Source organism: Heterocephalus glaber, unplaced genomic scaffold (assembly GCF_053883595.1).
Source record: "Heterocephalus glaber isolate CG9 unplaced genomic scaffold, H.glaber_assembly_v1.0 deba00001479, whole genome shotgun sequence".
Taxonomy (NCBI): Eukaryota; Metazoa; Chordata; class Mammalia; order Rodentia; family Bathyergidae; genus Heterocephalus; species Heterocephalus glaber.
This window is the reverse complement of record NW_028258316.1, coordinates 5,663,680-5,691,648: the sequence shown is the minus strand read 5'-3', so window position 1 is coordinate 5,691,648 and position 27,969 is coordinate 5,663,680. Positions and strand designations below refer to the sequence as shown.

Genomic DNA, 27,969 nt, shown 5'->3' with positions numbered 1-27,969 from the left:
CGGGAGGCGCGGGCGCGGGCGCGGGCGGTCTGGGACACGCGTGGGACCGCCCGGCGCCGCGGGCATGGACGGCGCCACCTTCGCGCTGGACAAGCCGGGGCCGGGGGACTGCGGCCCGGCGCGCACCAACTTCTCGGTGAGCCACCTCCTGGACCTGGAGGACGCGGCGGCCGGGCGGCTGGAGGCGCGGCCCGGGGCCGGGGCCGGGGCCGGGGCCGAAGGGCGGGAGCCGTCTGGGGGCAGCAGCGGCAGTGAGGCGGCGCCGCAGGACGGTGAGTGTGCGGGGACCCGGGGTGGGCCAGGGTCGGGACCCTGGGAGACCCAGCGCCAGAGCCCCGGGCGCCGGGCGCACCCCAGGGCGCTGGGCACCGCCGTGGCTCCGACCTGCCGGAGCCGGGGCGTGGGGGACCCGGCGGCCGGGCTAGGAGAGGCGACGGTGACTGCGGGTGCAGCGCTCCGCCCACATAGCCTGGAAGGCGGGTGCGGTTGGGTTACCGCGTGGGACAGCTGGGACTTCGGGGGGCAAAGCCAAAGCTCATGGAGCTGGGTTTCCAGCTCTGCCCCATCCTGACGCCCAGCTGCTCCTGGGTCTTACGTGGGTTTTGGGGATGCGCAGGCCGGTGCCTCGGAGGGTCCCCGTGGGGAATGGCCCGCCTCTAAGGAGCCAGCCAGGCCTCTCTTCCCCTGCAGGGGTTAAAGGTCATCAGGAAGGGGCTCTAAAAACAAACAATCCACCCAAGTGGCTTTTTTCAAAAAGTCACAGAGCCCTGAGGCCTTGGGAAGACGGGATGGGGGCAGGGAGAGAGCGGGGTGGGGGTGGGGTGGGGATAAGAGGGTCCCGGGCGGGGGGTTTCAGCGGGACCAGAGCAGGGGGCAGGAGGTCCCCACAGTGCGACCCCTCCTGAAGAGGAGGTGGGGTGGGTGGCCTGAGGCCATCGCCCCTGCCCCTGAGCTCTGGAGAGCAGACTGGCCTGCTGGAGGCCCTGGGCCCCCTAAGTTTGAGTCCCCAGAAGTACCTGGGGAGATGATGGAGGAGGGATTGGCTGTCCCCCACCTTTCCACCCACCCGGCACCCTGCTTCCTACACCAGCCTCCAGGTCCAGGGCGCCCAGGCTGGCTGTGAATTGGCATCTGACAGATGGGAGGTGCAGGGAAAAGAGGGGAACTGCACTACACTGAACCAAGGTGGGGAGCCCTTGGGTCCCCTCTGTCCCCACCCCACTGGCCTCTGTGGCCTCTGTCTCCATCCTCAGGGGCCCCACAGACAGCCCCTGGAAGCTGGGGTTCAGAGCCCTGCTGGAAAGGGGAGAGGCGTAGAGTGGGGTGCCCTTGGCTTGTGGGCTTGGGGGCAGACCCGGTGGGCTCTGGGCCAGCTCACTGCAGGGTGGAGGGAACAGACGTCCCGTTGTACCAGGCGATGGGAGAAAAAGAGGACCAAATGAAAGATGAAGGGAAAAAGGAGAGGGATGGCGGAAAGGAGGAGACAGAGGCAGTGACAAAGAGGGAAGAGGCAGGTCCTGGCCCTGCTGTGGGGACAGATGAGAAGCCTGGGCTTCTCCCCAAATCAAGAGCATGCAAGAACTCCAAACGGGGCCCATGTGGACCCCAGAACGGCTAGCGTCTGTGGGGGGTGAGGGCACCGGGACTGCAGCGGGGTGGGCAGTGTCCTGGGCCGGTCACCCTCCCAGAGAGCCACGAGGCCCTACACCAGTGCAGCCAGGTGCTGCCATGTGCAGGGCCAGAGGACACACTGGGTGTGGCCCAGGTGGGACAGAGTCCCAGCGCTCTCTGGCTGGCCCCTGTCTGGAAGCTTCACCCAGAGGTGCCCTGGGGACCTGGCGCCCGGTGGCAGAGTCCCCAGCCTGCTCAGTGGGTCGGGTTTTCGGGGAGGGAGTGGAAGGAGGAGGATGGGGTGGTTTCCTGTTTGTCGTCTGGTCAGGTGTCCCTTCCCACTGCCACTTAGGGTGGGGCAAAGGGACCTCTCTGTCCTCATGGTGAGCCCAGTGGCATCCTCCGAGCCTTTGGAAAGCAGCCTGGGTGTGGCTCGGGCAGAGCGTGAGGCCCTGGGCTCCATCCCCAGCACAGAGAGAGAGAGGGAGGGAGAGAGAGAGAGAGAGAGAGAGAGGGAGAGAGAGAGAGGCTGAAGTTGCTTGCTAAGACTTGACCCAGGATGCACATGTGGGTCCTGAGCTGTGACACTGACCATGTCCCCCTGCCCTGCCCTGGGCCTTGGGGAGCCCTGGCACCCCACAGAGGGTTCTGATGTGCTTGGAAGTGAGGTTTCCCATCTTCTAGGGCTTTTCCAGGACCAAAGAAAGAAGCTCCACAAGAGAGATGAGATGCCTCCCATTGGAAAAATAAGGGTCAGCAGGGGAACTAACTAATGAATTAGAAAATAGAGAGTGTCCAACCTGCCAGGTTAGCAGGCTCAGAATTTTGAAAGAGAAAGCAGTGTTTAAAAATCGGTTGCTTCCCACAGCCACCAGTAGATGTGGCCTGTTCCTGCCAGTGACTCTCCAAGCCCGGACTCCCCCAGAACTGGCCTGCCAAGCTGTGGCTTTGCTGGTGACTCAGAATAAACCGGGGTCTCGGGTTCCTCCCAAATCAAACGCTGAGGCTGCGCTGGGCCGCTGAGCTATGCCAAGCACGTTAGGAAAATAAACCGTCCATCGCTGCCGTCGCGATGACTTACAACAAAAGAAACCACATTAATAACGGAGAGTTTCTTTAAAGCATTCCCTCCTGTGGGCAGGGCGGAAACCGGAACGTAGACTCACTATGAAAATAAACACAGCCCCTGGAGCCGGGCGGGGGAGGCCCCAGTCCCCTGGAGGCTGGGCCACCGATGGCCACTGGTACCTGGCTGGAAAGAGCCCGGGCCCTGCTGCAGGAGGGACAGGGCGGGTCCCCAGTGAGCCACTTATCAGACGTGAAAAGAATGAGGCACTTGGGGTTGGGGCCCTGGGCTGAGCTGGGGCCCTCGGGTTGCCCTTGGGCAACCAAGTGGAGGGCTGGGGGACCCCTCACTTGAGAGCCTGGAAGCCTCGCTCTGTTTTCTGACTGCAGTAAAGATATGCCTGGCGTAGGATGTCCCATGCTAACGCCCTGCCTAGCACTGGGGAGGACATTCACACAGCTGGGCATCGTCACCGCCTCATCTCCGCAACCCGAAACCGAACACCCAACAGCAAACAGTCCCTTCTGAGGCTGGCTGTGGTGACACACGCCTGTCTTCCCAGCACTCCGGAGGCTGAGGCAGGAGGATCGCCCTGAGTTCGAGGCCAGCCTGGGCTACATAGCAAGACCATGTCTGAGAAAAGAAAACAACAACAAACCAAAAAAACAAAAACAATGACTTTCCACTCCTCTCTCCCCCCAATGCCTGCGGCTCCTAGAACTTCTGTCTCTAGGATCTCCATGTCTCTCGGTCCTAGACAAGTGGAACCCACAGTCTCGGTCCTTTTCTGTCCAGTGTGTGTGTTGAGGTTCATCCGTGTGGCACACGTGTGGATTTCTTTCCTTTTTTTTCTTTCGGTTGTTGTTGTTTTTGTTTTGAGTCAGGGTCTCGCTATGTAGTTCAGCTGTCCTTGAACTCACTGTGTCACCCAGGGTGGCCTCAAACTCTCGGCAATCCTCCTGCCTCAGCCTCCCAAGGCAGCGTGTGCCACCAGGCCTGGCAGTTTCTTTCCTTCTAAAGCCTGCTCCAGGCTTTACTTATCCATTCACTCCTCAGTGGATGCTGGGGTTGTACCATAAGCAGTGCTTGTGTGCTTTGGGCACTGAGGACTTGTCCACATCCCTGCTTTAAATTCTTTGGGGTGTGTTCCCCAAATGGAAGAACTCGGTCATTCCATAATTCTATGTTTAATTTTTTTTGTACCAGGGGTTGAGCCCAGAGCCTTTGTGCTGAGCTCCATTCCCAGCCGCTGCTCCCCTCTTGTCTTTTGAGACAGAATCTCTCTATGTCGTTATGTTGCTCAGACTGGGCTCAAATGTGTGATCCTCCTGCCTCAGTCTCCCAGAGTGCTGGGTTTATAGGTTTGTACCACCACACTCAGACCTGTTTTTTATTTTTTATTTTTAAAATTTTATTTATTTATTTATTTTTGTGGTACTGGGTATCGAACTCAGGACCTTGTGCTTACCAGGCAGGAGGGATATGTTTAATTTTTTTAAGGAACCGTTTTCCGCAGCTGACTGCACATTTAGACTGGCCTCATTGTAACCGATTTGGAAACATGGCCTGGGCCTAAGGCAGCCTGGGACACAGGGGCTGCAGCGCCCACCTTGGAAAGATGAGCTCACATCTGCCTTCCCTTTCTCCACTTCTCACGGGGGACAGGGTCTTGGCACCTGGTAACCAGCGGCCAGGCATCAGGGACCTGTGCTCAGGTCCCTGTGTTTGCTGCCCTTTCCATGTGGGGCTTTGGGGAAGCCACGCATACCCTCTCTGGGTCCCCACCCGACCGGGACACGTCTCACACGCACAGCTGCTGCGGTCACCGTGCCACTGGGCTCGCTGCCCCTCTCCTGGGGACGGGGCGTTGCCAAGCCTGGGTCCTCAAGTGTGTGTGGCACTCACTGCCCAGGGCGCAGCCATTGGGAGACAGTGAGGGGGGACCAGGCTGGTGGGGACAGCACCGCTGTGCAGCGTGGCCTGTGGCTTCCGGACCTGCCAGTCTGGCCATCCTGAGACCCTCTGGGGACCTTGGGACCTTGCACGGGGTGGGGGTTGGGGTGGCTGGGACCAAGTCCGGGCCTGCAAGGAGCCTCCCAAGGTGCGGCTGCACGCCAGCTCAAGCTGCCCCTCTCCCATCCCTGGGAGACTCTGGAACGTCTCCCTATGTAGCCCAGGGTGGCCTTGAACTTGTGGTGATCCTCCTGCCTCAGCCTCCCAAGTGCTGGGATGACAGGTGTGCGCCACCATGCCCGGCTATGTGACAGCTCCTAAGATGCTCACAGTGACCCCGAGAACCTGTTGTCCCTCGTGTTTGGAGGACCAGGCAGCCTGCACAGCTCAGCACTTGGCTGCTGGGACACTGCTGGGGCCGGGGCGTGAGGGCTGATGTGGAGGGGGCTGCTGTGGGTCTCTGGGTGGCAGAGGCAGAAGGAAGGGCAGAGAGTGGCTCGTCCTGGGCAGGGCCGTGAGCTCAGGCTGGACCAGGCAGGACTGGGATGGCATCGTGGAGTCCCACGCTGATGGGACAGTGGCCCTAGGTGCTGTCCTCCTGGCAGCCCTTGCAGCTGGCCCTTCCATTGTCCCCATTCAACGGAGCCACAACCTGAGACCACTGCATTCCTGCTCTGGGGGACCCGGCCCAGGCCTGCCCTGATCCAAAGTCCCTGCCATCCCCACCGTCAAAGCCACCTGGAGCCCGGGATGCCGAGGGTGTGAACAGCGAGGCCATCAGGAAGTGTGGGCTGTGCTCGGGGCCATGGGGTCCCCCACATCGAGCAGCTGGGTCTGGGGTGCAGGTGTGGGAGGCGGGTGCACCTGCCCCGGGGAGGGAGCTGGCGAGGGGTGGGCGGTGTGGAGCTTCTCCGGGACGCAGGACTCGACTGTGTCGTTGGTGGCATCGGGAGAGACGTGAGTGGGTTGTCACCCCGGCCACTACAGTCAGCTTAACAAAAACCCTCGGGCGTCCCTGCCGTCCTCATTCAGCGGTAGGTCGGTGACAGCTGTCGGGGCTGGCGTTTGGGAACCACATGGCCAGCTGTCCCAGACTCACAGACGCACGTGCGCACGCACGCACGCTCACTCATCAAAGGCTCCACCCCAGCCCTCCTGACCCTCCTGTCAGGCTCTCGGTGGCTGGAGTCCCTGGTGGGATCCAGCAGGTACAGCTGGTGACACAGCAGCCCAGCCGCCCAGGAAGAGGCTGTGCCCCCCCGCCCCGTGGGTTCCTGGGCCCGCAACCCAGCCAGCCAGCTCTCCCGGGAGTAACGCTGCACCGGTTCCTGGAGTCCCTTCCGCGTCAGGGAAGGTGTTTGTCCCCATCCTGGTTCCCGGGGACCACTGTGATGAAGGGGACATGATCCCCGTGGAGCCCTTTGCCTTAGTGATATCTATTTTTTTGGTACCGGGGATCGAACTGGGGTCCTTGGGCTTGAGAGGCAGGTGGCGGAACCACTGAGCTAAATCCCCCGGCCCCCTTAGTGATATCTTTTATTGTGTCCTAAACATGAAGCAGGCTCTGAGCATATTATTGTTTTCAGTCTCCAAGGTGGAGCGGCCTTGGGGTGGGCGAGGGGCGGCGGATGCTTCCGGTTTGGGGGCAGTGGGAAGGGGGGCCGGGGTGTCCAGCAGGCCAGAGGGGCTGCACGGAGAGCAGGAGACCAGGGATTGTGGGGGACCCTCCACCCTGGGGAGGCTCAGATGGGTGGGTGGGGCAGATCCCCTCCAGTGTCACTGCTGCCCCCGAAGGCCCGGAATAGGAGTCATTGACCTGGGTCCCACCTGGCCACCCACCCTCCAGCTCAGTGCCTGTGCACAAGTGGGCTGGGCCGTGTGGTTGGGCCTCGTCTGAGCTTCCAGCTTTGGCTGCATTGAGGCCCCTGGGACCTGGTGTCGCTGGGCCCTGGGGAATCAGAAGCTGGGGCTGGGCCTGGGGTCTGCATGTATCACCTCCCCTCTGGCGATTTATTTCCCTTTGGGGCTGGGTATCCAGTCCTGGCCATCACACTGAGCATCATCCTTTTTATTTTGAAACGAAGTTGCTGAGGATGGTTTCATCCCCTCAGCCCTCCAGGGTGCTGGGTCCAGGTGTGCGCCCGGCGCCCGGCTCCCTCACCCGTTTTTATACCTGCTCAAGTCTTCCAGAGCCACTTCGGCACCTCCCCAGGCTTCCTCGGTTTACTCCTGGGAGGCACAGCCCTGGTGGGGGAACAGAGAGGTGGCGCAGGCCGGAACGAGGCGGGCACGGGTCTGGAAGCCACCCTTGCTGTCTGGCACGCACCGGGAGGGCGCCAGGATAGGAGGCTCCGGCTGTGCCCCTCAGCTCCCCGACTCCTTCAGCTGCACAGTCACTATCACCAGTGTCCTGGAAGAGCCCCTCCCTGCCGGTCGCGCCCCCCCAGGGCTCCTCTGGGGGCTCCCCTGGGGCCAGGCATCCTCGGTCCCCCAGGGGTGTCCTCCAGCCCCCTTGCCCTCTGTCCTCACCGCTGCCGAGCCCCTCGACAGCCTCCCCTTCCGGCCGTGGGCGCAGATGTTGACACGCCCGCCATGGCGTTATTAAAAATGACATTTAACCAGGGCTGGAATTACCGCGCGGATGGCCGCAGACCTCGGAATCAAAGCGCAGCCGCCGACCGGGCGCGCCTGGCTGGGGCCTCGAGGCGTCCTGTCCGCCAGGCTCCGCGTGGCCTCCCGTATAAACCCCGCTGCGCGCCGAGGTCTTGAAAGCCGCACACCTCCTTTCATTAGACTAACAAATACCGAGTAACAGAAAACATCTGGGAGCCGCAGCCCTAACGCACTCAAGATGGGCTGCGGGCGGCTAGTCCAACCGGTGGGCAGCCAGGCCGGGCAGGCGCAGGGAATGGGAACGAAGAAAGATTGTAGGGTGTGGGAGGTGCCGAGGCAGGTAGTGGACACCAGCCAGGCTCAGGAGCACCTCTGCCTGGCGGCCACGGAGCCAGAAACCTGTTGGGAGGGTTTGGTGAGCAGCCCAAGCTCACGGGTGCAGGTGGAGAAGCCAAGTTGGACCCAGAGCCCTGGCCGCACTTCTCGGGGGACTGAGGCACAGGATGGGGGCCAGTGCTGAGCTGGGGTGCCTTGCATTTGGGGCTGAGTCCTCTGCCCTGGGGGCTTCCGGCCTGCAGGGGTGCAGGGCTCGGTGGCAGGCAACAGGCCCTGGCCAACCCTCCGCGCACCTGGCACCTGGGAACCCTCAGCTCAGAGCTGGGCCCAGGCGCTGTGGGGTCCCCTGGTCCCTGCTGGAATGGATCCCCATCTGCCCGCCCCGCCTGCTGGGAGAACATGGGGAGCCTGGGTGGGAGCTGGCAAGGGCCTGGGGTCACGCTGCCGGCGGGGGCCTTGCAGAGACGCGGTGTTACCTGTGCTGGCTGCCCCCGCAGCTTTCCCTCCGGGGTGGAGAGTGAAGGCTGCATCTGCAGAACCCTAATTTCCTTCCACAAGTGTTTGTTGAGTGACTACTCGGTGTTGGGCCTGGGCTGGCCATGGGGATGTGGGCTGTGGTGTGAAGGAGCTGGCCTGGCTGCTATGGGGACAGGTAATGGGGTCCCCTCCCATTTCTGGGGGTTCAGAGAGGGGGCAGGATGCAGAAGGGACCCTGAGGATGAGTGGAATTAGCTGGAAGAGGAGGGCAGGGATGGTGCTTGGGTGGAGGGGACAGCAGAAGCCAAGGCCCTGGGGTGGGGCGGAGCTAGCGGAGGGGGAGCATCGGGGAGGGGGCATCTAGCCGATCTCCTCTAGTTTCAGGGGCTCAGTAGCAGGGTACGTGCTAAGTATGCACAAGTCCTTGGGTTCGATCCCCAGTACTGCAACTGAGTCATGTCCCCAGTCCTTTTTTTTTTTTTTTCCGGAACCGGGGATCTAACTCGGGTCCTTGTGCTTTTGCAGCAGGTGGCGAAACCACTGAGCTAAATCCCCGGCCCCCCCAGCCCTTTTTTATTTTTATTTTTTATGGTACTGGGGATCGAACTCGGGACCTTGCGCTTTCAAAGCAGGCAGTGGAACCACTGAGCTAAATCCCTGGCCCTCCTTTTTTATTTTTAAGAGAAAGTCTCTCAGGTCACTGAGTGGCCAAGCTGGGCTCAAACTTGAGATCCTCCTGCCTCAGCCTCCCAGAGTACAGTTTTCGTTTTAAGAACACTGGGAATGCTTTTTCTGCTTCTGCAGAAACACTGGTGGGCTCTCAGAGTGAACAGGGGCAGAAGCCATCGGCCGACATGGGGACTGAAGTTGGGTCCTGGTTGCTGAGGCCTCCTGGGCCGGTCCCATCTCTGGAGGAGCTGACCCCAAGCCCTTAGCTGGCTGGCCCGGATGTGGGTGGGGCAGGGTCTGCCCATCAGGGAGGGCGGGAGGGTGGGAGGAGAGGCGCCAGTCACGGTGACCTAAGTCAGGGCCCACATCACTGAGCATGAGGGGCCAGGGGGACCTGCGGTGAGATGAGTTGAGAAAGTTCCAGGCTGTCCCTGAGAGGAATCGGGGTGTGGGGTGCTCGGGGCAAGGTCAGGAGAGCGCAGCAGGGGATGGGTGGCGGTGTCACCTTGTGTTCATCTTTACCACCACCACCACCACCACCACCACCGCTGTCAGCACCGTGGTCCTGACGGGCCCATTCGTTCATTGGATTCTTTCAGACAAGGTCTGGCCATGTAGTCCAGGCTGCCCTCAAACACAGAAATCCTCCTGCCTCAGCCTCCTGAGTGTGGGGTTACAGGTGTATACCACCATGCCCGGTGTGACAGCCCCATTTATTGTGCACCTACTGTGTGCCTCACCCTTCTAACTCCCGGAGGTGGGAAGTCTCCTGGCCCCATTTTCTTGACCTGGAAGCAGAGGCCCAGAAAGAAAAAGCTCACACAGGGAGGCCCTGGGGCCTCCAGGTCTTGGGGCTCTTCTGTAGCATGTTCCCCACTCCTACCCAGGGCCCCAGGGTGGGCTCCCCCGACCTCCCCAGTCCCCGGGGATTGTGTCTCTGGGCCTCAGCTCTCCCATCCATCTGGGCAGTGGGTGTTGCCATGGTACCCATGGCTCCGTGCCCATCAGGTATTCAGTGCTCTGTGAACACAGGAAGTGAGCGGTGCTGGGCCCGAGGGAGGAAGAGCTGGGACTGGGACTGAGTGACTGCCCCAGAGCTGCGCCCAGGTTCCCAAATCAGGGCCCCGCCCACTCCACCCTGCCCTGTGGGCCTGTGACCCAGGGTCCCCCATGCACGGGGAGGAGGCGTGCTTTATTTTCACGGCATCGATCACACTGTGTCTAATTTCACAAAGAACGTGAAACAAAACACAACTATTTTTATAACATGGTGCTGAGGTTAAAAAATGCAAATTAGAGAATAATTGCAACTTGTACATGTGAGGATGAGATGCTTGGAGGGAGGCTGAGGCATTCGGTGGATGTCCTGGATCTGTACATGGGTCCTGGCCGCGTGTGTACAGTTGCATGCACACACATGCGCATGTTCGCGCTGGGCTCTGACAGATCTGGTGTAGACGAGGTTTGCACTCAGGTCCCCAGCAGCTGTGGGAAGCGGCTTCCCCGAGATCCTGAAGTCCAGTGTCCTGGGGGAGGGGCGGGGACAGCAGGGCTGGGGGCACTGAGCAGGCCCCTGAAGGATCCATCTGCCAGTGCCAGCTCTGCCTGCCGGGAGCGCCTGCCTCCTTCCCCCAAACCAGAACCAGATGGGGATCCAGGCGCAGGCCGGCTGGGGGCAGGGCAGACATGTGGGCCGGGAGCCTGGGCAGCCAGGGCCACCCGCCAGGCGCCCCATTCCTGAGGGTTGGAGGGCAGGCTGTGTCCCCTGTGGCACAAGGGGGCCGGCGCAGGCCGGGAGACACTCAGGGCTTGGGAGAACTGGCTGCCCCAGTCTGGACTTCCTGGGGATTGTGGGTGATTGGTATTTATTTATTTGGTACGGAAGATTGAACTCAGGACCTTGTGCTTGCGAGGCAGGCGGTGGAACCACTGAGCTAAATCCCCGCCCCTATTTATTGTTTTTTTGAGACAGGGTCTCACTATGTAGCCTGGCTGGCCTTGAACTCCTGGCATCCTCCTGCCTCAGCCTACCTCTCCAGTGCTAGGGTTACGGGTGTGCACCACCACGCCCGGTTATGGATGAGTGCTTGATGCCTTCTTCAAAACGGGGGACTTGGCAGTGAGGTTGGGTGAGCCTGCCTCTAGCACCTCGAACTTTTGCTACATTCCCATGGGTTTGTGGTCTCCAAGAGGAGGGCTTGGGCTCTTGGGAGGACGACAGTTCCAGGGCCCTGGCTAAACATCCAGCTGGTGGCCTCCTTGTGTGGCCTGGGGTGCCCCTCGAGAGGAATCAGACTGGCCCCCTTTACCCCCACACTCAGGGGTGTCCTCTCCCTAAGCCTCAGCCTCTCTATATGGCATGGGGGAGGTGACAGCCATCCAGGGCACTGGCTGTTCGGGTACAGGCGCTGGGAGCCTGGGACAGTGGCTTCCTGCCACTTCTGTGACGACTCCTGAGGGCCCCGGCCACACCCCTGGCAGCTGCTGGTCCCCAGGGGCCCTCATCTTCCCAGCATAGGCTTGAGGAAGTGTCTCGACCCAAACCAGCTCCATATTAAGTCAAAACTCTGTCCCTCCACCCCCATCCCCACCCAGCGGGCCAGGCAGACGGGGCCTTGTTCCCATTGTCTGTTGGCACCAAACAGTGTCTCCACCTCTCAGCAGTGGCTGTGCCCCTTCCTGGGGGACCGCTCAGGTGTCCCCAATTCTCAGCCTCTGGGACAGCAGCGAGATGGCAGCCCCAGCCCAGGCACTGGATCTGGACCGGCCCAGGAGAGGGCTCTGCCTAATTTCCCTCAGCGCTGGTCACGCCATCGTGAGAGTGACTTCTAACCTGTCATCCCAGCACTCTGGAGGCTGAGGCAGGAGGACCCCAAGTTCAAGCCCAGCCTGGACAACTCAGTGATTTAGCAAACTGTCTCAAAAAAAAAAAAAAAAAAAAGCCTGGGCTCCATCCCCGGTACTACAAAAACAAATATGTAAAATAAATGATAAAGTGACTTTGGTGGGTGAAGTAACTGCCTGCGGGGAGCACCCAACAGGCTTCCAAGCTTCACACCGGAAGTAGGTGGGAGAGGGACCAGACTCCAGCACAGAGGAGATCCGAGGCTGGGCGAGAGTGGGCTAGAGAGGCTGAGTGCTGATTGGCTGGAGCCTGAGTAGGGTGGGGCTGTGTGGAAGGGCTGGGAACAGCATTCCAGCCAGAAGGAACAGCTTGTTGCAGGGACAGGAAGTGGAGGCAACTGAGCTTCAAACCCACCTTCCCTTTGAAAACCTCCAGGGCCCTGACCAGGAATCTTGGTCCTGGGGGGCTCGAGGCCTGGGTGAGGCATTAATGCAATCTGAGCCCGCATCCCACAGGCTCTTTTCTGTGTTTGATTGGCGGTGGCCGGGGACAGCCACCCGCAGAGGGGACAGGTCCACTTCTGCCCCTTGAAGCCTGTGTGGTGTGGGCTGCGTGTGGCAGTCGGGGCTGATGTGCTTAGGGTGACACAGAACGTGCATGCTCAGGGGTTCTGGCACCAGGGGACAGCTTGCCCAGTGGGATCTTAGTCCTTTGCAAATGAGTTTCCTCCAGGGCCACTCTGCAGCCCCTGGGGGTTAAAGTGAGATGTTGCCCTCAGCCCTGCTGAAGATGACAACCCTATGTATTTATATCATCATCGTTATTGTGCTAGTGAGGAGTGAACCCAGGGGCGAGCTACCACTGAGTGACATCCAGTCCTTTTTAGTTTTGATTTCAAGACAGCGTCTCACTAAGTTGCCCAGGCTGGGCTGGAACTTGTGATCCTCCTGCCTCAGCCTCCCAGACTGCTGGGGTGACAGGTGTGGCCACCATGCCAGGCTTCGTTTGTTCACCAGGGGTGGGTGGGATGTGTAGGGACCCTCGAGGGACAGCCTGGGGCCATGGGCACCCATTAAGACCTCACAGTGGGGATCACCTCACTTTGGGGACTCCCCCAACTCATAGCAGGAGGTGCAGGCTGATCAAACCCAGTGCTATTTGTTCTTTTGTTTTTGTTTTTGTTTGTTTGAGACAAGGGTTTTGTGTAGTTTTAGGCTGGCTTTGAACTCATTATGTACCCCAGCCTGGCCTCAAACTCACAGTGATCCTCCTGCCTCAGCCTCCCAAGCACTAGGATTACAGGCATGCACCACTTCGCCCAGCAACTTGGTGCTATGAAAACTCAGTTATGTGAGCCTACAGTTATGCTGGTTGTACCTAAAACACAGGCAGTGTACCCTCAAAACCCACCTCTTTCTAATCTTTCTGCATGTCACCTTTTTTCTTCAGTACAGGGAATCCAACCCAGGGGTCTCTACCACCTCAGCGCCTTTTTATTTTTATTTATTTATTTATTTGGTACCGGGGATCGAACTTGGGACCTTGTGCTTTCGAGGCAGGTGGTGGAACCACTGAGCTAAATCCCCGGCCCTAGCTCCTTTTTATTTTGAGACAGGATCTCAATAAGTTCCCCAAGCTGGACTACTTGAACTTGGGGTCCTCCTGCCTCAGCCTCCTGTGCATTTTACTATTTCTTCCTTCTCCTCCTTTTTCTTCCTCCTCGGCTGCATTTTACTCTTATTTATGCTCTGGCTCTTTGCACCTGGCACATCTGAGTGGTGGAAATGGACCACACCGGGGGTTTTGCACCCCAGTTTCACCTTCATTGACGTGCTGAGGATGACCACTCTAGACACAGATTAAAAACTATAAATCCAGGTCTCTCCTCCTGCCGAGACCCAACTGATAAATTTATCTATTATTTTCTTTCTTCCCCCTTTAATTAGGCTGTCTCCAGGCAGCTGGGTTCCCAGCAGAGTCGCCACCAGCCCAGTAGGGCAGAACGTCTGTCACCATCCAGAATCCACTTCAACCCAGTGCAGCCCAGAGCCTGTGGTCGGCACAGTGGGGCGCTCTCGCTGTTGTGTTCTGTGGTTCTGGACAGCTGTCTATGATGTGTGGGGACCAGACACGGTCGTGCAGAGTAGAGTCCCTGCCTTACTACTCTGAGCCGGGCCTGCACACCCTCTCTCCCCCAGCCCTGGCACCGCTAGTCTTTTCACTGTCCCCCTCGGTCCATCTTCTCCAGGGCATCATCAAGTTGGGACCTGAAGTCTGGAGCCTTTTCACACTGGCTTCTTTCCCTTATATACTGAGAAGCTTCTTTTTTTTTGGTACCGGGGATCGAACTCAGGTCCTTGTGCTTGCACAGCAGGGAGCGAAATCGCTGAGCTAAATCCCCGGCCCCTGAAGCTTCTTTTCCTTAGAGATATGTACTTCTGTTTCCTCCATGGCCTCTCACAGTTGACAGCTACTTTTTCAGTGCTGCATAATACCACACTGTTTGGGCATACCACAGTTTACTTGTTTACCTAGAGAAGGGCATCTTGGTTTTACTTCTTTGTTTTTTATTTTTTTGAGACAAGACCTTGCTATGAATTCCAGGCTGGCCTTGAACTGTGTCATCTACATGGCTCTGAATTCATGGCAACCCTCCTGCCTCAGCCTCCTGAGTCCTGGGAACACAGATATGCACCATCATGCCTGGCTGTTGGCAAGTTTGGGCAGTTATGAACAAAGCTGCTATAGGGGCTGGGGATTTACAGTGGCACAGTATTTGCCTGGCAAGCGTGAGGTCCTGGGTTCGATTCCCCCCCCCCTCAAAAAAAAAATTGGGCTGGGGATTTAGCTCAGTGCCACCATGCATCATTGTGTGGGTTTTTGTGGGATAGTAGTTCTTAACTCATTTGAGCCAAAGCTAAAAAGTGATTGCTGAATCCCACGGTCAGGTGTGTTTAGTTTTGTTAGAAAGAAACTGCCAAGCTGCCTTCCAAAGTGGCTGTGTCACTGGGCTCGATGGTGCACCCCTGCAATCCCAGCACAGTGGGAGGCTGAGGCAGGAGGATCACCATGAGTTCGAGCCCCGCATGGGGAGTGAAGTCCACATCCCTCCTCTAGCCCTTCCTCAGCTCCTCCTGAACCGGTGGTAGGCACGGCTGACTGAGCAGAGCTCCTCTGAACCCCGACTCTGCTTCACTGACGCTGTGCCTGGGACAGCAGTGTGGCCTGTGGGGCTCTGGGCAGCACAGCTGAGGGGCCCCTTTCAGCACCAGGACAAGGCTGTGGGGCCTGCCGAGGGCTTGGTCCCCCAGTGGTCCCAGCCCTGCCTGGCCCCCCACTGCAACTGCCAGGCGAAAGCGCCCGCCCTGGAGGAGGAAGGGGGGCACTCAGAGTGCTCCAGGCCGGCCGCACAGTGCCCACTGCTTCATTGTTTGTTTGGTTTTTTATTTCTGAGACAGGGTCTCACTTTGCAGTTCAGGCTGGCCTTGAACTCTCTGTGGAGCCCAGCTGGCCTCAAACCGGCCGTGATACTCCTGCCTCAGCCTCCTGAGTGCTGGGATGTCTGCACCACCACACCGGCTCCCATGGTTAACCTTTTGGGGTCACCCTGCACCCTCCAGGCAGAGCCTTATTCCACCCCAGGCTGCAAATGTGGACGGAGCGCATGGTCACCACCTCCTCCAAAGCTTTCGGGCTGCTGGGCAGAGAGTGGACGTCAGGCAGGGGGACAGAGAGTGACCTGAAATCGCCACGCAGCTCCACAGTCCCGAAGCTCACTGCTGCCCCACACCTGCGGGTCCCCTGCTGTCTGCTGTGACTTCGTGCCCCCAGCTTTTGTCTGGGCCCCTCCTGGGACAGCCTAGCGTTACCAGCCACCAGGGCTCCCCCGCTGCCTCCCTCCAGGCTGCCCATCTTTGGGGGGCAGTGGGTGCGAGGGCCCCACACTTGGAGCCTGTGACTGGGGCTCAGCCCAGGGCGGCTCATTACCTGCAGCCTGGCTTTGTTCCTGTTAACGAGCCCCCCCCCCCGTGAATTCAGGGGGGCTCTAAATGCAACTTCTACTCTGTCCTTTAAGGAGCACAGAAAAAAAGCTGGCCCTCAGGGCTTAAGGGCCTCGGGCGCTTTGCTGTGGACCCACTTCCTTATAAACCTCGCTGGGCCAGGGGTGGCGCTGGAGCCCAACCGCTTTGCAAGCATCGGTCAGCTCTCCGCTCCGGGCCCTGGAGGGATGGTCCCTGTCACCTCCTCTCCCAACCCTTGGCGCCTGCAGGAATCCCTCCCCATCTGCTCCAGCAGGAAGGGTGCTGAAGGTCGTCACCCCTTCAAAGCCCAAAGTAGCAGGGCGGGAGCCGCAAGCCTGTCATCACAGCACTCGGGAGGCAGAGGCAGGAGGATCACCAAGTCTGAGGCCTGCCTGGGCTACACAGCAAGACCCTGTCTCAAAAAACAAAATGAAAAGGCTGGAAATGTAGTTCCGTGACAGAACACTTGCCAAGTATATTTGACGTCCGAGGTTCAATCCCCAGCACCAATAATACATCGATTAATTAATTTGATCATAAATAAATAGCTTAATTAAATCGAGACCCAAAGTAGGCCTGTGCTGGGAGAGCAGCAAGGCACTGGATGGGGTATGAGAGGCCCTGCAGCATCAAGCCCTGCCGGGGGAGGGGTCCCCAGAAGCCTCCGGCGCCCGGGCGCAGGTGTGTGGTCGCCGGTCTGCGAGGCCCACGGGGGCAGGCGCCGCGCGCGGCCGCCCTCGCCAGCCTCGGTCCCCTCCTGCGCCTGGCTTGTGGAGCGATACCTGGGCTGCGGTGCGCGCGGCCAGGGGGCGCCCTCGGTACCGGCCGGGGGCGCCGGCGCGGGCGGGGCGGGCGGCTCAGTCTGGGCCGCGGGTCTGCGGCGAGGCCGGCGCCAGGGCCGCGCCTGGAACCAGATGTGCGGCGGCGCCGCTGTGGCCGTGGCTCGCACGCATGGCTGGCGCGCACGTGGCCCTGCCGGGCGGGACGGGGACCCCGCCCCCAGGACGCGCTCCCCCCCCCCCGCCCCGGCCGCAGGGACTCTGCCCTCACCCAAGTGTGTGTCCTTAGGTTTGTGCCTCAGTTTTCAAAGCTCCGAGCCAGAGCTTCTGCGGGGCAGAAGCGGGGCGGGGGGCGGGGCTTTTAAATGCATGGATTCCGCGGGCGTGGTGGTGCAGGCCTGTTAGTTACCCCAGCACTCGGGAGGCCGAGGCAGGAGGATCGCTGAGAGCTCGGGCCACCCTGGGCTACATAGGGAGACCCTGTCTCAAAGGACCAAATAATAATAATAAACAATCAAATCAGAGGAAGGTCCCCAGCCCTGGCTGTGGGTCCCCACTGCGACCCTGGACCCCCTGCACACCCTTGGGGCCCCCTGCTCTCCGAGAGTACCCTTCAAGTCTCTGGGGAGCTGCAGAGTCAGCGGAGGTCAGAACGGAGTGGGTTGCGCGCAGCAGGGGCTCCCGGCCCTTGTCTGCGCCCCACAGTGGGGAGCCGGAGGGAACCCGGCCCTGCCCCCTCGGTGCTGGGGAACCGCGGTTGGGGGCCGAGGCTTCGGTCTAAGCTCCGCGTTTGTCATGCTGCGGGGACACCCGGTGTCCCTGCCTCCTGCGGGAATCCTCGGAGCCCACTTCCGGCGAAACTGAGGCCCGCACACTAGGGGAGGAGGCGATCTGAAGCCCTGACCTTGAGATCAAACCTTCTTTCCCTCTAGAGACTGGGGGGTGGGGGGGTTCTCCCCGCCCAGGAAGTGGGGGAAGGGCCCAGCTGCCAGTCATGTGCGTCCCGCTGTGTGGCCGAGGTCATGCGGACGGACAGACGGACGGAGGTGTCTTGTGCCCGGCTCGCTGTTGCTTCCTCCAGCAGCCCAAGTCTCCCCCCGCACGTTCAGAAACACTGCAATTCAGAGAGGTCGAGCAGCTTCCACGGAAGCTGCACAGCCGGCAGGTGCGAGTGCGAGGTTCAAATTCCGGCACGTTGGACTCCAAACCCTATGGGCTCCTGAGGTTGGTGCCTAACAAACAAATCGCCATCCCTGCTGGGGAAGTGATCAGCGCTCGGTGGTGGTGAGGAAGAAGACAGGAAACGGGGCAGAGGCACAGGGGGACTCCCAACTCTGCAAGCCAGCAGCAGTGCTGATGTTAACTGGGCACATAGTGGGGCCTGGTGTTGTCAGCGCACTTTAGGTACCGCTGTCCCTATTAATAGTGAGGAATCGGAGGCTCAGGAAGGGGAAGCATTGAATTCACTATGTAACTCGGACTGGCCTTGAGCTCCAGGGAATCCTCCTGCCTCAGCCTCCCAAGCGCTGGGATGGATGACAGGTGTGTGCCACCACACCGAGCCTGTAATAGAGAATTTTCTAGAGTCCTTGTTGCCTGTTGTTCATCAACTATCTCACCACTGGACACAGTACCAGACCCCCACAACTTAAAGGAGCAGGGCTTAATTTGGCTCACGGTTTCAGCGGGTTCAGTCCATGGCTGACTGGCTCCAAGGCAGGAACAGCATGGCAGAAGGGCCTGGTGGAGCAAAGCTGCTCAGTTTATGGGAGCCAGGAAGCAGAACAGGCCCAGGGCCCAGGAGGAAGGGGCCACGGACCAGACAGACCCCACAGCCGCCCCTCCACCACCACCCAGACACACCCAGGAATGTGTGAACAGTCTGTGGGCAGACCCCAAACCAATGGAATTGACAGTGCACCCTGAGAGCCACACCTGTCAAGTGAGGGGACACGTTGAAAGCCATGGGTGCTGGCTCAGTGCGGACCGGGGATGCCGGGTGGAGGCTGAGGTGCAGACGGGTACCCAGGGTACTGACAGCAGGGGCCACAGCCCTGGGGCACCCCACTGTGCACAGGCAGCCGATCCTTGCAGGGCCTGGTGACCTGAACTACATAGCAAGGCCTTGTCGTAATAATAATATTAATAATAGTAATGGGTAAAAACAGAATGGAGGGATGGCTTCCCTGTCCCTGCAGGAGACAGGGACCCCAGAACTTTTGTTTCAAAACCAAGCCCCCAGGGCTGGGGACTTAGCTCAGTGGTTTCGCCACCTGCTGCACAAGCGCAAGGACCCAAGTTCGATCTCCGGTGCCAAAAAAAAAAAACAAGCCCCCTCCCACATCGAGGAAGCCTCGGGCCCAGCCGCACCCCGACCTCCAGGCTGAGATCGAAACTGGGAGCAGGAGACCCGGCTGCACCGGCACTGCCCTGGCCGCTCTGGAATCGCTTCCGGCACCCGACGCAGTGCCAGCCCCTTATTAAAGCTCGGGTTTTACCGTGAATCTGGCACGCGGCCATTGGTCTTAGATTAAAACCAGATGGCTCAGAGCGAACCCCACCTCAGGCTGGAGCCGCAGCTCAGGACGCTCTTCCCCTATGACGCCCTCTCGGGAGCCTCGGTTGGGGTCTCAGGAGTGGGGGACACTGAGCTGAGACCTTGAGTCCCTGCCGCCTGTGCCCTGAGGGAGGCTGTGGCACCCCAGGAGCCACACTGGGGAGCTCTGTGTCCCTGAGGCAGTCACAGCATGGGATCTTTGGGCTTCTGGCCTTTTGTTTTGTTTTGTTTTTGAGAAAGCTCTCAAGATGTAGCCCAGGCTGGCCTCAAACTCACAGCGATCCTCCTGCCTCAGCCTCCCCAGTGGTGGGATGACAGATACATGCCCCCTTACTGCACTGCCTTAATGTCGAGCCAACTCCATGCTGGGCCTGACTGGGGCCAGGCCGAAGGAAGACCTGGGGAGCCCTCGGTCCCTGGCTAACTGGGCTTGTGCTGAGTCCTGGTCTCCAAGTTCAAACCCCAGCTCTGGTCTTTTGCAGCCTTGTGCAGTTGGCGCATCACCTAGCGCGCAGTGCCTCAGTTTCTCATGTGCAAAGTGAGGCAGCTGCCATGGTACCCTTTTTTCAGCTGACTTGGAAGCTGGGAGTGGTTCAAGGTTCTCCTGGGGCCCATTGTACTAGAGTCCCACCTAAGATCTAACTCCAGCTGGCGTGGTGGCCCACACCTGTAATCCCAGCGCTCCGGAGGCTGAGGCAGGAAGATCGCCACAAAAAAGGCCAGCCTGGGCTGCATAACAAGGCCCTGTCTCAAAGCAAACAAACAAACAAAGATCCAAACCCAGAAAGGCCTCTGCTCCTTAACCACACTGCCTCTCACTGTCTGAAGAAGGCTGCACTCCCTCCCTCTGCAGCTCTGGGAAGGAAGTGGCTTCAAGTCCCTTCTCCCCAGGGCCCTTCAAAAGAGCCCAGATCTCTCCAGCCCCGGCCCACACCCCTCAGCCTCAGCGGGCGCCTTTCCCAGCCCTGAAGACCCGGAAGCCGAGCTCCCCCGACAGCGAGGGCCCCGCGTTAATTTGTCAAATCCTCGCTGGGGTCCCGGGCCCCGCTGTTTATTTTCGCGACCCTGTTGGCAGCGTCACGTAGCGGCGGGGGCCGGGCCTGCCGATGGGGCCGGAATCGGTGCTAATTAATAAAGTTATTTATTTGAGTTGGAGCTCGCGGGAGCCCTGGGGGTCAGGCGCAAACTGACTTCTTTGAAGCAAAAACAAACAGAAAACGTCTCTCAACAGCTCCAGAAAGGCTGCCGAAGAGCGGCATTTATTTGTCTTCCGCAGAATTTGCCGTTAATTCCCTGCAGGCTGTTTAGACCCTCAAATTACACGGAATAAGAAAAACCCACCCGGGGCGGGCGGGGCCCGATCATTTGGCTGGAGCGGAGCCTTTAGACGACTGTGGTCCGCAGTCAGGCGAATAAATGCTGCGTGTGAAATAATTTAATGGCAGAAAGCTGCACAAGTCATTTTTTTCTTTGCAATGGAATTGGGGATGGGGTCATTTTGGTTTTAAGGGAGAAACCAGGAGGCTCCCCCTAGCCGTTTCAAAGAAGTGGTTTTGTGCCTTGCTTTGAGTTTTTGTTTTTACTTACTTTTTGAGACAGGGTCTCACTCTGTGGTTCAGGCTCACCTGGAACTCTGGCGATCCTCCTGCCTCAGCCTCCTGAATGTTGGGCATGCCTTGCTTTTCATCTCAGGGGAGAAAAGCAGAAGGTTGACTGAACAAAAGGAAATTGGGGGCCGGGGATTTAGCTCAGTGGTTTTGCTGCCTGCTGCACAAGCGCAAGGACCTGAGTTCGATCCCCGGTACCAAAAAAAGAAAGGAAACTGGTCCAGCCCTTCTTGGACAGAGTGGCCCCAGCTGTCCCTCAGGAAAGGTTGCTGCAAGGGAACAGGGGCGGAATGCCAGTGGCCTGAGGCCCCCCGAGGGTTGGTTTATTTTCTCAATACTCCCGGCTGGGAGGACTCAGGGGGCAAAGCATGCCCACCACAGCCCGTCTCAGGGGCTGGTCAGGAACAGACAATGTCCAGTAGCCCAAGTGTCTCTCTTCTTGGAGGCAGAGGCCTCTGCTTGGAGACCTGGGTGGGGGCCAAGACTGTGGATTCCAGTCTGGGCCCCTAAGAGAAGCTGCCTGAGCCTCAGTGCCTCACAGGGGCTGCCCCCCAGCCTGCCATTGCAGCTGAGGCCCAGGGGACTGAGGGGGAGGGAAAAAGGTTCTAGTCTTTAGCTGTGGCACAGAGCAGTCAGCCAAGGCGGGTACTGAGGTCAGCTCAGCACCTCACAGCAACGTGGAGACCCCAGACGAGCCCAGGGCTGGATATCCTGAAGGACAAAAGGCTGTTCTCTCTCCTCTTCTTCCTGCTCATTCTCCCTTTTGGATGTTCTGGGGGTGGAACCCAGGGTCTGCCCACTGAGCTACATCCCCAGCCCTTTTTATTTTTAATTTTGAGATAAGGTCTCGCTAAATTGTCCAGGCTGAGCTCAAACTTGCAATCCTCCTGTCTCAGCCTCCCAGAGTGCTGGGATGACAGTGTGAGGCACCAGCGCCTGGCTGAAGGGCTGCACCTCTGGCGGGTGTGACAGAGGCTCTGGCATTTCCACACTGATGAGATGACAGAGACTGAGGCCCCCTTGGCCCTTCCCGAGAGCTGACGGACCGTGTCACTGCGGCCAAGAGGGGACCCAGGAGACGGCTCGCAGCGTTCCGGGCTCAGTGCCCGTCTCCCCAGTGTGAAGTGGGGCAGGGACTCAGCTGCAGTTAAGAGAGGCTCTGGCCCCACATTGCCCTGGTGAAGGCTGCAGAATGGTTTCATTTAAACACCCCCAGTTTTGGGTGCTCAGATACGTCCCGAAAATGTCTCCTTTCTTGGCTGGGGCTCTGCTGCATGGGGTGTGGGCCTGGCGTGGCCTGAGGGGGCGAAAATCGGCTCTGGGATGGTGGCCGCCTTCCAGAAGCTTCGAGGCTGCCTTCTGGCTCTTGTCTCTCTACACCCTGGTTTCCAGCACTTCGTTCTGGTTTAGGGTTCAGGGTTCTTCCCGATGGCAGGCTTGGATGGAGAGGCTTTCACAGGCACCCACGTCCTATGCGGTTCAGGCTGGCCTTGAACTCAACTCGTGGAGCCCAGGCTGCCCTCCAACCCTTGGTGATCCTCCTAGAAAGACAACAATTGAATTCACTGTGCAATTCAAGAAGCCAGGGTAAAATAAAAAAAAAACTTGAACTTTTTTTTTTTGGTACTGGGGATCGAACTCAGGTCCTTGTGCTTGCAAGGCAGGTGGCGGAAGCACTGAGCTAAATCCCCAGCCCAAGTTGGGTGAAATAAGACAGCAGAAGAAATGAATGGATACAAACAGAGATGAGAGGAAAACATGGAAACAGTGACAGGCTGGATATATCATTCCAGATCTGCTGGGTACTCAGGCACACACCTCGAATCCCAGCGCCCAGGGAGGCTGAGGCAGGAGGGTCACAAGTTTGAGTCCCACCTGGTCAACTTAGCACCACAATAGACAAACAAACCCTAAAAAGCAGGGACAGGGCAGTCTCCACTTCTGGGCCTGCCCCGTCCAGTTAAGGGGATGAAAACTCAGCATTGGATCAAAACATAGGAAGTTTTTTGATTGGCAGGACAGGAGAGGAAAGAGAACAAAAATACCAGGTAGGGACTAAACCCAAAAGATCAGCGGTACACTCTTGTTGGCTCAGCTGTGGGTGAAATAGGCCCCTGACACCCCTGGTGGGAACTGAGTAAGACAGGCTTTCTGGGGCTTCTGGCCCTGTTCGCTGTTTACTCCACGTTAGCATTAACTCATTGGCCCAGAAATTCCACTTCCAGGAATCTGTCCCAAATTTGCATTGCCAAAAATAGAAGATCCTGATTGCAAGGGTGGATTATCGTGGCATTCTTTAGTTTTAAAAGATTGGAGAGGTGTGAAGTACCCACCAACAGGGCTCGGGGTCAATAAACCACAGCACAGGCACAATGGAGGGCTATGCAGCCATGAAAGGGACACAAGGAGTTTTTGTGCCCTGTAGGAAGGAAACCAGGATAGCTTGTGGGGTAGGGGGACGAATAGTGCATGTGAGACTTTCTTTTGGTGGAGAAAATATTACACATATTTTATTTGACTAGCAAAAGGCAATACCAGAAGGAGAAACAAAAACTAAGAAATGGTTCCTACAGGTGGTGGGAGGGAGCAGGAGGGAAAATGTTTTTTGAGAAAACAATCCTAATAAAGAGAGTTAGGTCTGTGGGACTGAGGGGCAAAAGTACTCAGAATATTGTTAAATAAAAACACACCAGATGTGGTGGTGCACATCTGTAATCCCAGCACTTGGGATGCTGAGACAAGAGAATTGCCTCAAGTTTGAGGCCAGCCTGGACTACAGAGTGAGTTCAAGGAAAGCCTGAACTACATAGGTATAGAGAATGGGAAAGGGGACGTTACCAGAACGCCTGCACTGGCTCCTGGTCTCCTGTGAGCCACTACAACACAAGGCAAATGAAAGACTAAAGACAGGAAACGAGACTTAGAGAGGAAGCTGGGTTCTGGGCCTGATCAGTGCTGCTCTGGGCAGCAAAGACAAAAGCACCCCGAGCTTGCCACTATTTATTGGGTTCATAGGGAGTAACAGATGACTCAGAGAGCTGTGATAATCCTAAATTGACAAGGATCTTATAATTGGAGGAAGTATCAGATGTCTTGGAGGGTGGTGGTAATCTGATGACCATGAGGATCTTACAGTGATGAAGATCTTAGGCTGAAGAGGATTTTATGTTGATTAGGATGGTGAGATGAACAAAAATGTTCTTGCAATGGTTAAGCTGATAAGGAATTTGTCCCTCCCCAGGTGAACCCTTTTTCTTTCTGTATTACTACGCAGTTCCCAAAGACCCAAGATGCCTTCAGCTGATGTAATCTTGCCCTTGAGAGTCACAGAATCATGGGACCACTGAGGCCTTAGACAGCCCTAATCATAATTTAACTGTGAAATGATTGTTTACCTCAAAATTATGTAGAATGGCTCCCGACACATAGGGAGACCCTGTCTCAAAACAACAACAACAAAGAAAGAAAATAGGCATGTTTGCATATCCCTGTAATCCCAGCACTCAGGGAGGTTGAAGCAGGAGGATGGCATATTCTGTAAATCCCAGCCTGGGCAACATATTGGGACCCTGTCTTGAAAGTAAAAAAATAAGGACTGGGCATTTAGCTCAGTGCCACCATGCCTGCCTGGCAAGTTCAAGGTTCTGAGTTCAATTCCTAGTACCAAAAAAATAAAAATAAAAAGTGGGAAGGCTGAGGATGTAGCTTGGTGTGAAGGCTCTGGGTTCAGTCCTCAGTACTGTCCCCCCAAAAGGCAAGGCTGGGTACAGTGGTGCACACTTGTGTCTTAACACCTATGAGGCTGAGGCAGGAGGATCACCAGTTCAAAGCCAATCTGGATTGCATAGTGAGACCTTATCTCAATCCCACCCTCAAATAAAAGGCAAGTTGAATTTTATTTAATTTCATTGTAGTGCTTGGGACTGAAGCCAGGGTTTCATGCTTGCTAGATAAATGTTTTATCACTGAGCTGAACCCCCTACTCAATTTTTAAAATTTCTATTTATAATCTTATAAACTGTGGGGTGTAGGGTTAGAGAAGGGGTGCCCCTTGCTCAACCATTTTCCTTTCTTTGTTGGTTGAATCTGTTATCAAGACAAGCAGCGATACTACTTTGTAATTAAAATACACATTCTTGGGGCGTGCTGGGAATTGAACCCATGGCTACATCCCGGACCTCCTGAATCAGCTCCTTGCTGCCCCCTGGGGCTGAGCATCCCCTGGTGCCCACGCTGGCCCAGCCCTTACCCCATGGCACAGCAATGCAGATTCGGGGTCCCCCTCCCACTGGTCTCCCCAGCACCCAGTGCAGCCCTGTCTTCCAGCACACTGCTCCCACCAACTGCCGCTTTCTGCAGCAGCTCTGGAGTCCTCTTTCATGAGGGTCTTTAGTTGCACTGTCCTGGCTTCCTCCATGTCCTGAGTGGACTCAAAACATTTCCCATTCATGGGAATTTTGACTTTGGGAAGAGCCAGGAGTTGCATGGTGCTGGATCTGGTGAATAAGGTGGATGAGGACATGGTGTCATGATTTTACGAGCTGCCTTTCCGTTGAGGCGTGCTCGGCAGCAGCATTCGCTGTATTTTCGATCACACCTTGTACAGGCGCTCAGGAAAGAGGACTCCAGAGCTGCTGCAGGACGTTGGGAGGCGTGTGTGTGAGCGGAAGGGGTGTATCTTGTGGGCAATGGCACTGTCTTCCACTGTGGTGCGTTGAGATAGTTACACAGTCGCGGTCCGCGCGGCCCAGGTGACAGGAACGCTTTGGTGTCTCCTGTGCCCTTCCTGACCAAGTCTCTAGTGCCTGGTGGAGCCACTCCCGTTTGGGGGGCTGCTGTGGCCTGGCTGCTGTGGTCCACTGTATCCCCGCCTGTGGAAGGGTGAGTGGGTGGGGGGCTGGATCCAAGGAGGCCTGAGAAGCCCCGCAGTGGAAAGGGCCGCCGGCCTGGCCCAGATGCTCCATCTGCAGAGAGCCAAGAAAGCGCGGAGCCAGTGCTGAGCCGCGGCGGGATCGCACCCCGGCGACGGCCCTGGGGCCTGGGGCTGCCGGGCCCTGTGACTAGCGCCGCACCGCTGACCCCGGGTCCCCGCAGGTGAGTGTCCCAGCCCTGGCCGAGGTGGCGCCAAGAGGAAGAAGAAGCAGCGGCGGAACCGCACCACGTTCAACAGCAGCCAGCTGCAGGCGCTGGAGCGAGTGTTCGAGCGCACGCACTACCCCGACGCCTTCGTGCGTGAGGAGCTGGCGCGGCGCGTGAACCTCAGCGAGGCGCGCGTGCAGGTGAGGCGGGGCCGTGGGGGGCGGTGGGGGTGTGCTCGGCAACAGAACGTCTGGCGGGGCGTGGGGCCCACGCCTGTATCCCATCACCCGGGAGGCCGAGGCAGGAGGGTCGCCGGAGTTGGACACCAGCCTGGACTATATTGTGAGGTCCTGTCTCCAAAAGCCAAGAGCACCTGGAACCAGGAGGGCTGAACTAAGTTCACACCCAGGCCACGCGCCCCAACCTGCTGTGATCTTAACCCTGTGCTCAGACTGCCCTCCGCAGTGAGCCCCGGGGGCGTGGGGTCTGTTTCAGTCCCGGAAGTTGAGATTTTTCTGGCGTGCTTAGAATAGTGCCTGGCGCGAAGGGTTTGATCAGTTAAAGAGGTTGGAAAGTTTCAAACTTAAGCGTCCGCTCGGAGCTGTGTTCTCCCGCACGGCTCCTGCGTCCTCTTGCGCCTACTTCCGCGGAGCGGGCGCCACTTCCTGTCCCCGTCACGCGCAGGGGACACCGAGGTCAGCGACAGGCCGGGCGTGGGGACACCAGGTCCGGGACTCAGGCCCGGGCCTCCCCACAGGTCTGGTTCCAGAATCGCCGCGCCAAGTTCCGTCGCAACGAGCGGGCCCTGTTGGCCACGCGCTCGGCCTCGCTGCTCAAGTCCTACAGCCAGGAGGCCGCGGTGGAGCAGCCCGTGGCGCCCCGGCCTACCGCGCTGGGCCCCGACTACCTGTCCTGGCCGGCGGCGTCGCCCTACAGGTGAGGGGGGACCGGGATGGGGCCGGAGCTGCCCGGGCTGCTGAGAGCCGGGGCACCCGGGTGCCCTGGGGTGGGCGTGGGGGTGAACGTGTGTGTGCGCGCGCGTGGGTGTGCATGAGCTCTGTGCACACGTGTGTGTGTGCGGGTGAGTGGCGAGGACCCTGAAGGGGAGGGGCCGGGCCTGTCTGCAGTGGAAGTGATGATCCGGCAGCACCCAAGGGAGCACAACCTGCAGGAAACTCCTAGGCAGGCACAGGAGCCACTGTGTCCACTGCCAGCTGAGAAACAGGCTCGGAGGACAAGGAAGTGGCCATCTGGTCCCGTGGTCTGTCCCAGACCTGAGCTCTGGGCCCCGGCCAGGTGGTTTTGTGTAGATCAAAGCCTGAAAAAGAGTCAGGCACGGTAGCACACGCCTGTCATCCTGGGACTCAGGAGGCTGAGGCAGGAGGATCGCTGTGAGTTCAAGACCAGTCTGGGCTACACAGTGAGTTCAGGGCCAGGCTGAACTATAAAGCCAGACCCTGTCTGGGGAGGGAGGAAGAGAAGGAAGGAAGAGAGGAAGGGAGGGTTGGATGGAGGGAGAGAGAAAATGATAAAGAGAAAAAGAAAAAAGGAGAAAAGGAAGGAAGGAGAGAAGAGAGAGAGAAAGGGTTCCAAGGTGGCCAGGCAGAAAGGAGGGCAGAGAGGCCGGGGGCTTGTCCGCGGTGCGCCAGCTGGAGTCTGTGGGCAGCCCTGTGAGGGGTCCACATTCGTGGGTCCCCTTGTGGGATCCTGGTCTCAGACGTCCCTCAGTTGGGGCAGGAGCCACCGAGTGTCCACGCCGACTTGGAGCACGCAGGCCGGCAGTGCTCAGGGCCAGGTGTGGCCACTGGGGAGGGGGCTCCCCATCCAGCGCCCCCTGGTGGACCTCTGGTTGCTCCCCAAGTCTTGCAGGAGGGAGGCAGGGCCCGAGCCGTCCATGCCACACCCACGTGTCCTGTCTCCTGTCACCCAGCTCCGTGCCCCCCTACAGCCCAGGGGGCTCAGGCCCTGCGACCCCGGGGGTCAACATGGCCAACAGCATTGCCAGCCTCCGCCTCAAGGCCAAGGAGTTCAGCCTGCACCACAGCCAGGTGCCCACAGTGAACTGAGCGGCCGGGACCCCTGCTGCCCGCTCCCACGGTGAGGACCGGAAGGGGCGCGGGAGGAGACCCCGTCCCTGTCCCCGAGAGGCTACTCGACCGTGCCAGCCCCCAGCGCAGCCGGACTCCTGCACCGAAAGGCCGAGGGGACACCCAGGGGCACTCAGCGCCTTGTCCCCAGGGGCCAGGGGAGCTGCCGCCGGGGCTGGCAGACAGCGGGGTGGAGCCGGCCAAGGACTCCCTCACTGTGTATGAAACCAAAAAGCTCTGCCTTTCAGAAATAAAACCATTTTTTAAA

General features: G+C 58.6%; 1 protein-coding gene across 1 annotated transcript; it reads left to right on the top strand.

Moving 5' to 3' along the window:
• Positions 1-14: 14 nt before the first annotated feature.
• Prrx2 (paired related homeobox 2) lies at positions 15-27,969 on the top strand. The gene is made up of 4 exons (XM_021261548.2): positions 15-272; positions 25,630-25,814; positions 26,372-26,550; positions 27,545-27,969. The coding sequence occupies exons 1-4, from the start codon at positions 65-67 to the stop codon at positions 27,678-27,680; spliced, it is 708 nt and encodes a 235-aa protein (XP_021117207.1). The 5' UTR covers positions 15-64; the 3' UTR covers positions 27,681-27,969.